The sequence below is a fragment of the Odontomachus brunneus genome, unplaced genomic scaffold (assembly GCF_010583005.1).
Source record: "Odontomachus brunneus isolate Ranch 3 - 2012 unplaced genomic scaffold, Obru_v1 Obru_scaffold_042, whole genome shotgun sequence".
Lineage (NCBI taxonomy): Eukaryota > Metazoa > Arthropoda > Insecta > Hymenoptera > Formicidae > Odontomachus > Odontomachus brunneus.
This window is the reverse complement of record NW_022639492.1, coordinates 1,193,514-1,211,940: the sequence shown is the minus strand read 5'-3', so window position 1 is coordinate 1,211,940 and position 18,427 is coordinate 1,193,514. Positions and strand designations below refer to the sequence as shown.

The 18,427-nt window shown below is 38.1% G+C and overlaps 2 protein-coding genes across 8 annotated transcripts in view; both read left to right on the top strand.

Annotated features, from left to right (window-relative positions):
* The first annotated feature begins 524 nt into the window (after nt 1–524).
* Nucleotides 525–10,686, top strand: LOC116844512 (guanine nucleotide exchange factor rei-2-like). Of its 3 annotated transcripts, none has more exons than XM_032816120.1 (11): nt 525–689; nt 1,255–1,317; nt 1,663–1,791; nt 2,032–2,166; nt 2,242–2,399; nt 3,124–3,189; nt 3,726–3,876; nt 3,964–4,161; nt 5,240–5,864; nt 5,945–6,221; nt 6,297–10,686. In XM_032816120.1, exons 1-11 carry the CDS (start codon nt 615–617, stop codon nt 6,430–6,432), a joined length of 2,013 nt encoding a protein of 670 aa, XP_032672011.1. In that variant the 5' UTR covers nt 525–614; the 3' UTR covers nt 6,433–10,686. The 3 variants fall into 3 exon arrangements, with proteins under 3 accessions (XP_032672011.1, XP_032672012.1, XP_032672013.1); XM_032816122.1 differs by lacking the exon at nt 525–689 and adding an exon at nt 840–1,152; XM_032816121.1 differs by lacking the exon at nt 3,124–3,189.
* A 2,437-nt stretch (nt 10,687–13,123) lies between these two features.
* The window catches only part of LOC116844511 (CLIP-associating protein 1-A), a 100,068-nt gene continuing 94,764 nt past the window's right edge, over nt 13,124–18,427 (top strand). For 3 of the 5 annotated variants that reach the window (XM_032816114.1, XM_032816112.1, XM_032816111.1), the window contains exon 1: nt 13,124–13,916. In XM_032816114.1, the coding sequence (XP_032672005.1) occupies nt 13,728–13,916 (189 nt within the window). In that variant the 5' untranslated portion in view covers nt 13,124–13,727. The remainder of the gene's footprint in view (nt 13,917–18,427) is intronic. The other 2 variants (XM_032816113.1, XM_032816110.1) reach the window with 2 other exon arrangements.

The following is an 18,427-nucleotide window of genomic DNA, read 5'->3' as shown; positions in this document are numbered from 1 at the left end:
CATCTTGAGGCGACGGTGGCGTCTACCGCCGCGCGGCGGGAAAGTTCAAACCAGCCTCGGCGACCGCGAGCGTCTAGACAGAGGATTTTAGTCGATGTCAGTAGACTGATAGGGAATACGGCTTGCTGAAAATAAATGACAAAGTCTCGTCTGAATACTCTCAAAGTGTATTCCTAGATAGAAGAGTTAACGAACGAAATTTGTTCCAAGACACGAAGACGCGATTGAGACGACAGTTGAACCGCAAATTGCTTAATATCTATGAAAAAAATGTATCCGCGCAAGTATCCGCTTGGAATTCTGTTTATTTTTAAAGAGGGGACAAAGAGAATTGAAAACGGCACAATTGACTGAGACTCGATCTTCGGTCTTCGCTACGAAACCGCGTTTCTATTCCATTATCAGGCGACCTCGCGGATAACATTCTCGCGCGAGAGAGAAAAAAGTGCACGGGGATATTGAGGCCCCCCCGAGCCGAGCGTGACGACGCTCCTGCTCGCCGCTGCTGGCACTATAGATGCCTTGACATCCAACATGGCCACCTGATATGTAGCAGACGATACACACAGGTGGCATGAAGAGCTGTAAATAAAATCCACCCTCTAGATTTAATTATGAGTGGACGTGTGCAGAAAGAGAGTGTCGATGATTCCGATCGTGTCGACGATGCAGTGGACCCGCGAGTGCAGGTGAGAAACGCTGCGATTGTGCATCGCCCTGACGAGACGCGAACCTCGCGCAAACAACGGCGTTTCGCGATATTGACATTTCGCCGTCGCGAGGATTAATCGTGTGCGGACACGGATCGGGGAGGAATGCGCGACGCGTTCCCACGAGTATCCCGTGGATTTCGGTGCAATGCTTGCTCCATTTTTCCACGTTGCTAAACGTTCCCATTTCCCCCTTCTTCTCGCTCCTCCGCCCATACACGAGTCATAAAACGTCCCCGTTTCTTATTTCCCCTCCCCCCCTTGTACTCCTCCACCCTCCCACTCGTGCGACCGAGTACCCATTACCACGACAGCGCGTACCAAATTACCCTCGTTGCCCGGTAACTTGGTGTCCAGCACAAGTTCATCTCATAGAAATTTAGTAGAAAATTCGACTAGAGGGTGTAGGCAAATAATTTTGTATTATTTATATCTCTGAGAGGTATATGTAACGTGCTGTTTATTAAATTAAAGAGCAGCTGCTGTGTATAATCCCAACAATTGATGTGTTATTTAGTAAATAATATGCTCACTGTTGTTTCAGATTGAACTTGAAAGATTGAATACAGCTACTGACGACATTAACAAACTAGAAGTTGACTTAGATGTGAGTAACTTGTTCCGCTAAGCCTGACCTTGCAATGACTGACCAGAAGCCTGGTCTAGATTCTGTATTGTGATATATGAGTGCGTGATGTTAGAGGAACAAAATTGCTGGCAAGTTTTGAGTCTGAATGCGATTAGATTTTATTGAGACGATTGCTGTGTGAGATACATGCAAATGGATAATGACTTGAGAAGATGATCTTAACAACAGTCCACAACAGCCTCAACTGAAGAAATAATTTAGAACTTGAGACTGCAATTTATAAGGAATTACAGCTTTGCGTTACACATTTCCTTCCATTTAAGAGAGGAAGTTAATATACCAATCATTTTCTGTCATCTTTAGGAGGCAAGGGCGACTTTCAGGGAATTACTGTGCGAATCAACAATCAAGATTGACACTTTAGCTAAGAAACTTGGAGCTTGCATCGAAAAGTCCAGACCATATTACGATGCTAGGTTTAAGGCGAAAGAAGTGAGTCTTTTTTTAACGACTTGATCATCTTGCTCATAAGCAGTAAAACAAGATATAGGCAATGAGAGCCAAAGCACAGTTTATTCAGTACAACATAAGAATTGGCTCTCACTTCCTAATTCTTGTTTTACTGTTCCTGAGCAAAATAGAGCCTACACTTTCAAGTTATTCGTAATTATTAATTCTGGTGATACTTTTGGCTGAAACTGGAAATAACTTTGAGATTGCCGCTCATCGCAGGCACTACAGGAAACGCAAAAAGCTGCAGTCAGATTCGAGAGAGCCAACAGTCAACATGCAGCGGCTAAAGAAATGGTATACCTAGCAGAGGAAGGGTTACGAACCGAAGGAAGATGCTTTGATCATGCTTGGCAGGTAAAAACCGTCGATGTTAGGTCTTATTGTTACCTAAAGTTATACACGAGCGTTACGTGACGAAACGTCTCATAGGAAATGTTGAATCATGCTACATCGCGAGTCAACGAGTCGGAGCACGAGAGAGCTCTCTCCGAGGCGGAGCATAGGCATACGACCGCATTGTATCATAAAGCAGAGCACGAAGTTCAGAGATTACAACGCGAATTGAAACGTACTATTGCCAAATCTAGGTATGTAAGAGGCCCGTCGCGTGTGTTAATGGATTTCGAAGATATTTCTACTTACCTCATGGTTCTGTCAATGCATGAAGTTACCGCATATTCAATACAAGCCACTTTGATATAAGCTAGAACCTTGTATACAACCAAGTTAACGTTCTCGAAACACATGACGATTATTTATATAACAAGACGTCTCTTCCCCGATGGAAATATTTTATTTAGGAATATTTATTTGGAAATATTTACAGAAAAAATCTCTCTCTCAATTGACCTCATTTCATTAAAATTCATTGAGATTCTATAAGATTAATTAAAATTCATTAAAGTTCATTGAAATTTATTAAAATTCAGAAAAATTTATTCAGATCAAATAAAATTCATTAATATTTATTAAAATTCATAAAATTAATTTTGTTATATAATAATAAAATAAATTTTACAAATTTTAATGATTTTTAATGAATTTTAATCTTGAAAAGAATCTTAATAAATTTTAATGAATTTTATGAACGTAGGAAATCTTAATGAAAACGGGCCAATTCAAAGAGATTTTCAGTAAAATATTTTCATCAGGGTTATCACTTTTTTTCACCCCTTATTCGCTATCGACATATTTTATATATATCCCCTCAGTCCGGATATAGAGTTACTTTTTGAATGATTACTCTGTTACGTTATTTTTCTATAGACCTTATGGTATTTATGTGTTTTGGTTATATGTTCATGTTGGCAGTATGGGTGCACGTCGCAGCTTGCTTCTGATAAACAGTATCGCCTACAGGCACAACTTGCTCATGTTGTAAGTAGGATAGATATTCTTTTTTATTTTTTTCACACGATTTTTGTGTGTGCCGAACCATACTCTTTGTTTTTATTTGTTACTTTTCAAACCGTCACCCTCTGATTGTGCATGAATTATAGGAGAATATTTTTAAACATATGTAAGCTGCTACTTTTTCGTTTGAGCTTTTCACAATAAATACACTTCACTGTGCATACAAGGTTTGTTCTTTTTCTTTTTTTACAAAATCGCTTTCGATCAAATTGTTGTATGATAGGTAACTGTTATACACGTAATGACTAGAAATATATAAATACAATAAATACTCTCTCGGACAATCAGAGAATACGAATACGTATGAGCCGTTTCTTTGAGTAGTACAAGTCTACTTTTGGTAAAAAAAGAAAAACTATTTCTACCAGATTAATTGATGTACATAGCATCTAAATTATCAATATCTTTCTGAAAATTGGACTCATATCATGTTTTAAATGAACGACTCATACACCTTTCACGCAGCCCATACTTAAGAAGGTATCGTATAATTAATACAGGCCTTACTATGAAATGAAAGCACATTTCAATCAAATGCTGGAGGAGCAGAAGATGAAAGTCAGTGCGCTGGAGAGATCAGTCGGCGAGGCGAAAATGACATACGCGGAAGCGCTACGAAACCTTGAAAAAATTAGCGACGAGATTCACAGGGTATACATGATTGTGTGCTTATGCGAGAGAGCGAAATGCTGATACGCGGAGCTGTATGTAAAATTCTCGTTACGTCTTCATCGACAGACGAGAAGATACGACGGCACGGACGACTATGACAAGCCACGAGACGCGGGCGATCACTCCACCGCGCCGACCAATACAGCGACTCCGACGGATTCCAGCGTAACCGGATCTCCGGACAGCACGGATTACACTAGCGACGAATATTTGCGACTTCCCGACAAAATAAGTCCGAATGTGCCGTGTCCTATGCCTACGAGAGTAAGTATTGAGTTGCGGCACACGATGATTTGCATTTTCTAACAAGTAAACCTACCCAAAAGGTATACTCCGATTTCTTTCTAATTTGGCACAAATGTACAACAAATATTTAAGTCGTATTTTTCATTTTGAACCGCTTTGAATTTCACAGGCAGTTCATAGCTTTTTAATGTTCTCACTCCTGTCGTCAAACAAAAATGCAAAAGAAATAAAATTGAATACAAGATATAGTTAAATAATTTTAATAAAATCGGCATAGTTGACTCACGAGCCATTCTAAATTTCTTTAGCCGAGATTCCAACCGAAATATTTCAAATCTGTGCTAAATCAGTTAAAAATGGTTCGAATCTCGGCCAAACCGAAAGAGAGAGAGAGAGAGAGAGAGAGAGAGAGAGAGAGAGAGAGAAATCCGGCAATTTTAATTAAAATTTTAACAAAATCAACATAGTTGAGACAGAAACCATTCTAAATTTCTTTAGCCGAGATTCCAACTGAAATATTTCAAATCTGTGCTAAATCGGTCAAAAATGGTTCGAATCTCAGCCAAACCGAAAAAAATCTGGCAATTTTAATAAAAATTTTAACAAAATCTGCATAAAGCTGAGACATAAATCATTCCAAATTTTTTTAGCTGAGATTCCAACTGAAATATTTCAAATCTGTGCTAAGTTAATCAATAATGGTTCGAATCTCCGTCAAGCCGAAAAATTATTTATAAAAATAATTTTTTTTCAACTTTTTACATGTTTAAACATTTTTTTTGTTAACATTTTATTACTTATACAAATAATTTTACACATTTGACCTCATATTCATAATCAGCAAACCAAAAACGCCTATATCTTGTATTCAATTTTATATTTTATGCATTTTTGTTGCACTTATTGATGATAGGAGTGAGAACATTAAAAAACTATAAACTATCCGCGAAACTCAAACCCAAAATAAAAAAACATGACCTAAATATTTTTTGTACTTCTACATTTGTATCAAATTAAAAAGAAATCCTTTGAGTAGGTTTACTAAACCTTTGGATCGGTTTACTTGTAAGTTAATACACGCGCGTCCTCCTCTCAGATCGACAGAGACTCGTCGTCGGAATATCTGGGCCTAAATAATCTGAATCTCTCATCCACCGAGCCGCGCAAATACATAAAACGTGACCGTCCACGGAGCATCGCGACGACCGACTCGAAACATATCGTACCTCTGAATCACACGAGCTCTTCTGCACCGGGTCTGGCGGATCTGTCGGCAATTATCTCTCCCATTGAGAAGAGAGTGAAAATCCAATCGCCGGTGAACGACAGCAAGAGCAAAGCCGCGACTCAAAACGGGGAGGAGTGGACGGAGATCAGTCTAAAAAGCTCGCCGGACGAGATTTATTACAACAATGACGTGTACTCCGACGAGGAGGATCAGATTCCCTATAAACCGCTGCCGATGGACCTGAGCCCGGAGACCGCTCAGCCGATCAGCGCGACCGTTGATCCGCTGAAAGAGCAGTCCAATCGAAAGAGGCTCATTACTCAGAAATCCTTACCCACGATATCGAAAGCGAACGAAGTTACTCTGAGCGAGGAGAAGAAGGCCGAGGTTACGAGAAGTCCGTCGGTGAAGAACAGAAGCAAGCTCGACGGTAGCTTAGCCAATTGGATAACCAGGAGTTCAGCTGGCGGTGAGACCAGCGGTGGGAGTTCCAGTAAGTAATGAGTGTGACCTTTGCCGACGTCTTTTTGCTCATTACTTTGTAGAACACGTATGAATGCGTTGTCGTTTCAGCGACTTCAAGTAGAAGACAATCTCTCGACATGTTATGGAGCGGTGGTACGGGAGAACGCGTCAAGGAACTACTCAATCATGGTATGATGATGCTAAACATATCCAGCTTAACGGAACGACGTTCCAGCGAGCCAAAGACAGCGGAGAGAGACAAGGAGAAGTCTGAAAAGTCCGAGAAGTCGGAGACCAAAGGGAAGAAGGTTCCCAGTCCGTTGGAGAAGACGATGAGCTATCTCAATGCCGACGAGGAGACGTCGGACAGCGAAAGCTTAGCTAGGTGAGTTCTCGACCGATCACTTTCTGTTCGGTATGATCTGTCGCTCTTTACTAACGAATAATCGTGCGGAAACAGTGTGGAAATGCTAACGGAGGATCAGATCTCCTCGCTCATGATGGAGCCGGACATGAACCAAGTATGCCAAGAGATTCTGGGGACTCCCTTGGTCGAGGTGTGTCCATTATTGCAACAGCTGCAACAACAACAATAGCCTTATCGCGGAGGGACTTGCGCGACCGAGCGGCGAGGATTCAACAATAGAAAGTGTTCAAGATCGTTATAAAATGATAACGTAAAATTAAGGCACATCCTTTCCGTTGTGGTTATCGAGCACACGGCGATTTGTTTTCGTACTACGCTGTTATACTGTACGTTTCTACTCGTACGTCGTTGTCATGACTTTGTAGACTCTTTTTATTGTGCGATGTAGGCCGGAACAAAGGATCGTATTTTCGGGGCAATATCGCTCGATCCTGCAGGTATCGTTGCATTCGACTGTCTTATTCGGTATCAAGTTACTCTGTTCATTAGAAAATGATCTACATGTACATTTAGGTAGGGGTGTAATCGTTTGGCTTTCGATTGATTTAGGATTCGTGTTAAAAAAGAAAAGGAGAAAAAAAAGGAAGTGTCTCGCGGGCTCCTCTCGGACACTATAAGAAGCCTAACGACGTTTTTCGTGGATACGCTTACACGATATTACCTTAGATTGTCGCTTGTGGGGAGGGGAGGGGGGCACACGTTTTCGAATCTATTCTATAAAATCTTTCTAATATTTAGCATTTGGTAAACTAACGAAACATCTCCATTCGCTAAGAAAGCAATATGTAGTTAATTCTAGGAGATTTGTAGTCCAATCTAGATAGTCGTACACACAAATTTATTCCGAGTTGCATCGACTCTATTTTTTGCTTGCCTTTATACGCGACTGCTATCACGTTGAAGTCTCTCGAAGCGTTTGAGAAACTATTATTGATAGAGCGTCGTGCTACTACAGCGAGATATCAAACGATCTAAGTAATTAATTAGACCATAAACAAGGTTGCGTTCGAGACATGTTCCAAGACGATCAGTTAGGCATTACATTCATTAAGTTTATCCGTGGAATATTCAGTAAGGAGAATTCTGTAGAAAGTTACGAGATGCCAATTATGACGTCGATAGTCAGATTCTCTCCGAAAACACGGAACGACGTGTACATAAGCATAGTATAAAAAAGAAAAGGTACGACTTTCAACACACACAGATCTGTACAACAAAATGTACTGTTCAAATTATCTCAAGACTCCAGATAAAATTGAACTTGAATCACTCGTAATGCTTTGCTTCGCAAAGGACGAGTGGTTCCAACATTTTGACGGAATATTTTGGGTGCAGGTCGTGAATCTCGCAGAATTCGACACGACATGCTGTTTCATATTCGGAGCTTCTACGAAGCTTGCATATAGTATCTAGGAGAGATCGAGTCTGTCTGCGGGGACTATGTGACCTCTGCTACCCAAAGTGTTAAGAAGTAGTCGCCTCTGCCACTCCAGCGAGTAGGAATTCAAAAGCTTTTTTTCTGGAACCCCTACATGAAGCTTCTTCAACTACTCGTTGGAATGGCAGAGACAACTAACACCCTTTTAACACCCGAGATAGCGGTGTAGACACTCTATACTGAGGGAGAAATTACCTTAAAATCAACAGATATTTCTTTGATGGATACCATTAATATATTTACTTAAATCTAAGCTCTATCTAAATCAAATATTGCTTACCTGATTTAAGTAAACGATATTTGGTTTAAATAAAGAGAATTTAGATAAACATGTTAATGGCACCCATCAAAGAAATATTTGTTGATTTTAAGGTAATTTTTCCCTCAGTGTATAATCCCCGTGAGAACAGACAGCCCTGATCTCCCCTACGATAGCGTGTTACAAACACAAATACACATACACACACCCGCCAAGTTTAGCCAGATATTTTTCAATATTTTTTCGCTCCAACCATGCGCGATAGGGACAACAAACACGTATCTATCAACAAAGTACCTTATAGCCGATCGATTGAGCGCGACAAGCGAGAAGTGTGATTTGCAAATACAAATTATCGTAAGCAGGCAGTCTGGACAGTCCAATGTGTTATATTCGCTCGTGATAATAATAGATCGGAGGAGATTATTGCGTTCGGCACGCACGAACGAATTCCGCGACTCGAGACAAGTAAGTTAAGTGATCTAGCTCCAATCATTTCTATCGCCACACATTGTGATATAGCTCATAGCGATTTTAGATATTCAGTTGGATTGTCCAATCGTCGACGAATATTTTAGTGCAAAGGGTGCAATGTGCTATTTATAAAGAGTAATATATACACAAATATTTAAGCTATAAGTTATATGTACATATATATACACACACACACACACATACCACGTGCATATACAGATCCTATTTATTTTCAACGTGATTTCCCGCGATCGGCGTTAATTGACGACACCTTTCATACAGCGTTTGTCAATTTTTACATGAGGACAACACATGGTGGCAATTATATTTTCTAACAAAGATTATTTTACAATTGATACGATCGCGATGCGCAGGGAAAAGAAGAGAGAGGGACTCGTCTGCATGCGCAACGCGTACACAACGTAGTTTATAATCGTCGATATTGTAAAAGCGAGCGAGATAAATATCGATTATTGGGAAATATCATGTTTTCAAGATACATCGTGGCTTCTGCGCGCGTATACAAAGTCCATTATTGCCACTTTTCGGTAATGTAATTTACTCTTTAAAGCCTGTGGTCCCTCATCTTGATTGACGATGTCAGAGACGAGAAAATACACGTTGGAAACTCTTGCGAAATATGTTGAGACACGTTTACGAAATATTTGCAACCGATCGAGCAGATTCGCAAAATAGTCCGAGTACTTTCCCATTGCTCCAGTAATCGACAAATAGCCGTAAAATTAACGTGACCAAATCGTGAGGAAAGGTGGTCTAAAGAGAAAGGTTGCATGTCACATCAATTTCACGGTTACTTATTGACTGTTCGAATAAAGGGAAAGTGTACGGACTATTTTGCAAGTCTGCTTGAAATTGCGGGCGTCACTTGGTGGACACGTCTTTTTACTTCAACATATCTCGCGAGAATTTTGAGCGTGTAATTTCTCGATTCTGACGTCATCAGTCGAGAGTCCTGCGGCGAGGAGCCAAATGCTTAAGAAAGTTAAACATTTTGAAAAAAACTCTTTTTAACCAATTTTTTGTGTACCCAGAAAGCAGGTAGATAAATAAATGTTTTTTCATTGAATTAGTCATCTTTTAAACTGTTGAAAAATATTTTTCTATTTGATGAAATACATTTTTATTTTGCTATAAAATGTACCCTGCACCTGGAGTCCTTAAAAGTCATCTGAAATAAAAAGAACCTAAAATGTTCTTAAAGTATATGAATGTGTGCAGTTTCAGTTAAGCGTACAGATTTTTTACGATTAACATTTCCTCAAAAAATGCCAATAAAAATGTTACTTTTATTTTGAACGGTTTTCGAAGATTTTTTTTAAACGTGCGTTATTTTGCGAATAATTAAAATATTAAAATTTTCGTACGCTTGACTGAAACTACATTCATATGCTTGAAGAAAATCTTAGGCTTTTTTTATTTCAGATGACTTTTAAGGACTCCAGGTGCAGAGCCTACTATAGACACATTTTATACCAAAATAAAAATGTATTTCATTAAATAGAAAAATATTTTTCAACAGTTCAAAAAATGACTAATTCAATGCAAAAACATTGATTTATCTACCTGCTTTATGGACGTCACAAAAAAATTCGATAAGAAGAGCTTTTTTCACAGTGTTTATCTCCTTTAAGGCCCGCATTTGTATTCTACATTTAATGACGCTAAATGCAAGGATACGAATGCGAGCCGGAATCTTTGCATGTACAAAATGCGACCAAGCGCGCTGTTTAAATACGCATCCGCTGATTCGAATTATTTATTCTTATCGTTGCTCAAGTACGCTGTAAAAAAAAGAAAACAAAGAGAGATCGATTGAGACCCACGACGCGACGTTACTCGTCGGACTTGATGAACGACTCTCCCGAATTGAATTTTCGCGAGGGAAACGCGGCACCGTCTCTCACATCACCTTGGCTCTCCGTGTGAATCTAGACTACTAGAGAATAGAGAGGCTCGAAAGTAGGACTTGTAGACGCGCGATTCTTCCATTCTATTATCCATAAAGGAGAGTGTACGAGCTTCGGGGGCGCGAAAATTATACGTCGAAATTCCACACATAATCACAGCGCTATCGCGTACGTTCGAAAAATCTTGCCGCCGGCACGAGATCCGACAACAGTGAGATGCGACGGTAGCGGTAACAAATTATATTGTACATACCTAATATTGTATATGTGAATGTAACTATATGTATATATTATTATCCTCATTAAAACCTCATTGCGAAAATATACGCCGTGCAGAAGCGTGTAATGTGCGCCGCCGCGTCCGCCATTACGGCCGTTCGTTTGCAATTCGAATTTCCGGCTTCGCGGTATCCCAAATAGAACAACATTATCTTAAAATATTCCATTTTACTGTGTAAAATTAAGTCAGGATAACTTTATTTTCGGTAAAAAAGTTAAGTTTTTGTTTACTGAAAGGATTATCTAATGTCCGCCCGAAAGATAACTTTTAATATCCAAAAAGATATCATTTAGATATAAAAGTATCAAGTTGGTACATGGATACAAATTAAATATATACCAAATGATAACTATAAGATGCATAAATAAACTAGCTATTAACTAACTGTAAATTGTTATTTAATTGATGTCATATTAATGGAGACGAATTACTTGACATTGACTTGTTATCTTATAGATACGTTCCAAAAGTTAACTTCAAAAACGTTAATCAATAGACAACCTGTTCTACTTGGGATTGCTCGCGATAGCTCGACGAATCGACAATTCTCACGGTCATAATTGCCATCGCGCTTTGCAGGATTAATCGATAATGAATATCGTATCTTCGCGCGCTGCGTTACTCGCGAGAGATCGTCGACCGACCGTTCAAAAACGTTTCTTAGCCACCTCCGTGTGCAACTACAATTACCGACTGGACGTTGCTCACCGCCATGGCGTCATTTTTGGAACTTTCCCGATAACGGCCAGCGGGAAACACGTGATATCATTATGCGAAGAGCGCATTACGAATACGTCGCAATCGTAGACTTCGGACGGCTCGTGTAACCGTTTGGAAGGACGATGTCAATCGAATACCGAATACCGAATAGTCGAATGAATACCGTATCTTTGCGTGCTGCGTGACTCGCGAGAGATCACCCAGACAGCACAATGTCCAAAATCGAGTCATAAGACGTCTTTAGAATGTTTTTAATCCCTTATTCACAGCCTTGCTTTAATCTTTAAGCCGTAATAAATTGACCAAGCACTATTTTAAAAATAATCGACTGTGGTTTATTACGGCTAGTTTATTTCACTTTATTTGTTTTTGTCATAACAAAATCACAGTAAATAATTAAATAATAATTGAGCATTAGCCAAATAATTATTGAAATACTTATTGAAATAATTATTGAAATAGCTGTATTTAATCACTGAAATTTTTTAATAATTCCTAGTATTAAATTTCTATAAGCAAACCACAAATCTTATGTAGCTCTGCAACTTAATTACTACAATACATATAACAAAATGACTGTCCGTATATTACGACTATATATTTGTTAGACTAACGAGAGGTAAGAAATTAACAACTGATTATTTTAAAAATAATCGACTGTGGTTGGTCAATTTATTATGGCTAGTTTCACTTTATTTGTTTTTGTCATAACAAAATCACAGTAATTAATTAAATAATAATTGAACATTAGCCAAATAATTATTGAAATACTTATTGAAATAATTATTGAAATAGCTGTATTTAATCACTGAAATTTTTTTAATAATTCCTAGTATTAAATTTCTATAAGCAAACCACAAATCTTATGTAGCTCTGCAACTTAATTACTACAATACATATAACAAAGTGGCTATCCGTATATTACGACTATATATTTGTTAGACTAACGAAAGGTAAGAAATTAACAGCTGATTATTTTAAAAATAATCGACTGTGGTTGGTCAATTTATTACGGCTTAAAGATTAAAGCAAGATTGTGGACAAGAGGTAAGAAATTGACCAACCACAGTCGATTATTTTTAAAATAATTAACTGTGGTTGGTCAATATCTTACAACTTAAAAATTAAAGCAAGGTTGTAGACAAGGGGTACGACAATACCTTATAAACTTATCTTAAAGATGTCTTAAAGACGTCTTATGATCCGATTTTGGATATTGTGCTGTCTGGGCGTCGATCGCCCGTTCAAAAACGTTTCTTGACTTACCTCCATGTGCAACTGCAATTGCCGACTGGACGCTGCTCATCACCGCGGCGTCATTTCTGGAACTTTCCCGATAACGGCCAGCGCGAAACACACGATAAACACACGATAAACACACGATATCACTATGCGAAGGGCACGTCGCGAATACGTCGCAATCGTAGGCTCTCGGCCGGCTCGCGTAACCGTTTGGAAGGACGATGGCCGCCATCCTTTACACGCTTCCAACGACCGCGAGCGTCTATCTTTGTCTATCTTTGTTGCTCACTGAATGTTAAACGAAGATAGAAAGACGCTCGCGGCGGTTGGGAGCGTGTAACGGATCGCGGCTGAACGACAACACTGACGCGCGGGACAACAACAGACGCGGCGCGCCTTTTTTTACCGACCGCCGTTGCGCGGTGACGTAGTTGCCGCGGCGGCCGGCGAGGCGCTGCGAGTGGCGCTCGGGCGCACTCGGCTCGCGAGCGCCTCGGTACACGGAGCTAAAATGGCGTCGCGTGCACGGTGCCGATGATCTCGTTTCGCCGCGTTTGATCGTGTGGTCACGGCTTGCGACGTGTGTTAACGGGGCGACGCGCGTGACGACGGCGACGACGACGACGAGTCTCGAGTGCTGACTGCGCGTTCGTTCGCGCGTACAGTGTGTGACGTCCAGACTCGGACGATCGTGCGAGTGACGAGCGAGGCGGTCGCGCCGCGTACGGACGTTACAACGAGCGGCGGCGGCGGCGGCGGCGGCGGTGACGACGACGACGAGGACGGCTGCGAGGACAACGGTGAAATCCTCGGCTGAATCGCGAAGAACAGTATCGCGCTGACCGTCTCGTGCGGGTCTGTGTCTGTTTTCTGTCGTGAGGACGCTCTCCTCAGTGGCATGACGAAGGTCTACGTGAGATACACGTTTCCGCGCGTAAGCATCGCAAGCACCGCCGCGGTGACGGAGTGTGTGTGTTGACGTGCGCGAGTGAACCCTCTCCGCGACACCCATCGCCCTTGTTACGCGACCCGCGCGGGAGTGCTGGCCGAGGAGGCGACGACTACGACGACGACGACGACGAGAACGAGGAGGAGCACGGGGACGTGCGTTTAGCCATCCACCATGGCGGTGAATCCGCGTGATATGGACGGCTTCATGCCGCTCCTGTCAACGACGGACATCAAGAAGAAGCTGAACGTCGGTAACGCGTTGCTGAATTATCTCGGCGACTTCAGCAAGAGCATCGAGTGCCAGGACATCGGCATGTTCATCGACAACGTCATACCGTGGCTCAACAACGGCAATCCCAAGGTGAGTGACAGATCCCCGGTCGTCCCGGCGACGACGACGATTTCAGTCCGCGCGAGCCTCGTTCACTGCTCTCGCGACGCACTTAACCTTTCCGCCAGAATTTTTTCGCTCACTTCCCGAGAACCTTCCGCGTCGGCCGTGGCGATTTATCTCGTAGGCACTTGTTTTCGTTGTCATTGAACGTTACTAGTCAGAATATCGAGTGGCTTATTTGTTATCGATGTGAGGTCCGTGTTATCAGTCGTTGCTTGAAATTTACTTCAGGTGAGACACTTAGATTTTATAATTTAGAGTTAGATCTGAGATTCCTTAGCTGAATCACGATTGCAAATGTTACATATATTATGTAAGTGAAATAAAAAATTCTCATCTAACTCTAAATTTAGATTTGAGTATTTCACGTAGAACAAGTTTCAAGTAACGACTATTAATAGGAGCCTAAGAGTCGTACCGCGAATAATATCGGGAAGTGACGAAAGTAGAAACAATGCCCAATGATTCTTACTGCCAGGATGCTTTTTGATTATGTTCAAATAATTTACTCACAGTTTATCAATTTATCAGTTTATCAATTACCGTCTAATACATCTACCCATTTTATTCATTGCTTTCATTCTGACAAACGTTAATACTCTTGTATAAGTGAAACACCACGTCTGTTGTTAATTAAATTTTAATGAAAATCTAATTATTAATATAACTTTATAAAAACGGGTAGATTTATTAAACAAATTATGTCTTAAAATGTCACGCTTGCTGCTGAGGAAGTTACATTAATAACTAATTCTAAACTTGCTAGTAACCTACTACTAATTTTAACTCTATAAACTGAAGGTTCTATTACTAATTTTAACTCTATAAACTGAAGGTTCCAAAGGCACAAAGAGATACTTGTAAACAAATGGTAAATTTGCCAAAAGACTAAAGTCGAAGAACCTTGAGCTCCTCCTCACACATTTGTTCTTTTATTCATTGCTTTCATTCTGAACGTTAATGCTCTTGTATGAATAAAACACCACGTCTGTTATTAATTAAATTTTAATGAAAATTTAATTATTAATATAGCTTTATAAAAACGGGTAGATGTATAAAAACATTGATTATCACAGTAAAGCTTCAATTTAGTAACAGCACAAGTCACATTAATCTCACTTATTTACTCTCGCACACTAACACTTCCAGAATCTATTAATCTATGTAAAATTATACTAACAAAATTAAGAAAAACAACTTTTACATATAATGTAAAAAGTTGTAAATAAGAAGTCAGAAAGTTTTAAAGCCAACTTGAGGGAAAAATTACCTTAAAATCAACAAATATTTCTTTGATGGGTGCCATATTTATTTAAATCTAAATTCTTTTTATTTAAACCAAATATTGTTTACTTAAATCAAGTAAACAATATATTTGATTTAAATAAAGAGAATTTAGATTTAAGTAAATATGTTAATGGCACCCATCAAAGAAATATTTGTTGATTTTAAAGTAAGTTTTCCCTCAGTCTATAATTAGAAAATAAAATTTCAACTGAGAGTTCACCTCATTACAAATACAATGGAAGGTTTATTGTGAGATTGTCTTCGAACTTTTGTTAGCTTTTTTTTGTCTTGTTTAAACCAAACATCTGTTTAAACCCAACGGTTTCCTATGTTTACATTACATGATAAACTAATGTTTTTATGCCTGTTGTATTGATTTCTACGTCTCTATCTCTAACGGCTTGAACAATTATTATTTTATATTTCTTATACCAAGAAAGACTTGGAACTTTGAAACAGCCTGTGTAGAAAGCAGCAGCCTGGTCTGTGATGTGCACTGAGGAAAATATTACCTTAAGATCAATAAATATCTTTTTGATGGGTGCCATTAATATATTTATTAATTTATCTAAATTCTCTTTATTTAAACTAAATATTGTTTATTTAAATCAGGTAAACGATATTTGACTTAAATAAAGAGAATTTAGATTTAATTATTAAATATGTTAATAACATTTAAAGAAATATTTGTTGATTTTAAAGACAAATATTTCTTTAATTTGAAAAACTCAAAAATCCTAATTCTGTGGATTGAATCATTCTTGCACAGCTATGGCCAATTTTGAAAAAATTATGTAACTTCCTCAAAGTATGGTACAAACGTACTGAAGAATTAAAAAATGTATTTTATAATTTGTTAGTAAAAAAATTCCAAAGAAATTCCTTTAATTTGTGTCTACACTGAGAAAAAATTTACTAAATTTTAAAAACGTTTGTTTGGATACAACTATGGACACATATTTGTATAAATTAAGTAATGAATTTCTAAAATAAAAAAAATGTATATTTAAAACTTCTTTATTTAATTTTAGAAATCTATTACTTAATTTAAACAAATATGTGTTCACACACACAATTGTATCTAAACAAACGTTTTTTGAAATTTAGTAATCAAAGAAATATTTGTTGATTTTAAGATAATTTTTTCCTCAGTGTATACATGTGAGAGTGTTCTACTAGTCGAAATAACAAGAAGATATCAGGGGGAGCTCACGGTTAACCTTTTTATAATTCATGGAACATTCCAGTAACTTTTTTTTTAATGAAATATTGTCAAAAACACTCTAAATAGCAAAAGTGGCGCGTTTCAACTGCCCGATCCTAAGTAGTCCTTATTGATACCAGTGCTTAAAGGGTTAAAGGATGCTATTATTTGAGGATTATTATCCTTATTATTATAGGTTATTATATCACATGCTAAGAACGATCTTTATTGATGATGACATTTGTTTCTTTTGTTTATGTCAAAAAATTTCAAATATTATTTCAAATTTAGTAAATTTTTTTCTCAGTATAGGCACAAATTAAAGGAATCTCTTTGGAATTTTTTTACCAAGAAATTATAAGACGCATTTTTTAATTCTTCAGTACGTTTGTACCATACTTTGAGGAAGTTGCCTTGGTAGTTTGTTTGTTTGGATACAACTGTGAACACATATTTGTTTAAGTTAAGTAATTATTTTCTAAAATTAAATAAAGAACTTTTAAATATAAATTTTTTTCTTTAATTTTATAAATTCATTACTTAATTTAAACAAATATGTATGTTTACAATTGTATCCAAATTATTTTCTAAAATTAAATAAAGAACTTTTAAATATAAATTTTTTTCTTTAATTTTATAAATTCATTACTTAATTTAAACAAATATGTATGTTTACAATTGTATCCAAATTATTTTCTAAAATTAAATAAAGAACTTTTAAATATAAATTTTTTTCTTTAATTTTATAAATTCATTACTTAATTTAAACAAATATGTATGTTTACAATTGTATCCAAATTATTTTCTAAAATTAAATAAAGAACTTTTAAATATAAATTTTTTTCTTTAATTTTATAAATTCATTACTTAATTTAAACAAATATGTCTGTTCACAATTATATTCAAACTTTTTTCTCAGTGTAGACACAAAGAAATCTCTTTGGAATATTTTTTACTAAGAAATTATAAGACACATTTTTTAATTCCTCAGTACGTTTGTACCATACTTTGAGGAAGTTACCTTGATAGTTTGTACACTGAGAAAAAAATTTACTAAATTTCAAAAAACGTTTGTTTGAATACAACTATGAACACATATTTATTTAAATTAAGCAATTATCTTCTAAAATTAAATAAAATTAAGTAAAATATTTTCTAAGGTTAAATTAAAATTAAATAAAGAAGTTTTAAATACGACGCCGTCGTTACTGCTGCTGCTTCTTCATGCGTCACTCTGTGTTACGAGATGCGGTTATCTCGCGACCAACAGTGAATGGGACACGAGTCGATCTCGCCCTTAACGTAAGCGACGACGTTAATCGCGACGTCGGCTCCGCATCGTCCTCCTCGTCGAGCACACACATGACGCGCACGGTCCATAAATGGAGAAAGGAGACGATTGATCAGCCGCTGCCTTCGGCGCGCTCCGTTTTTCGTCGTTCGCACGTGAGAACGCGACCGCCCTTATTTTCACCTCTGCCTCGGAAACGAGAGCAAACGGCGTAGTATGCGTGACGGGGTGGCGCGCGGAAAAGCAGCCGGTTATTAAACGCCGATGTCAATAAAAGGCCCGTAAGAGCGGTGAAAGGAGCAGAGAGGCGCGCTATAATATTTGAGGAGTCGGCTTGTCGTGTTATTATTAAGAAATACGTGTCGTTTACCATTTCGCGAGTGAGGCTCCTCAGACTCTTCTCAGATTCTCGGGCCCGGTATTGATGGTTGTCATCCGAAACTTGTCCCAGGTAGAATACTCGGATTTTTGTTCAGAGTTAGAGTTTTTTTACCCGAATTATATATGTACACTGTAAAACCTGATGTACTAAATTTTATGTGTCCCAAATCATCCACTCTCATTTATGTGTAAATTTGACACAAAACAAATGTAGTAAAAAGTAACACGCATAATATGGAAAAAATTAACACAAGAATTTAACACTTGAATACCGTCAGGAATCACAGTTTGTGTTAAATTGACATATGTATAATG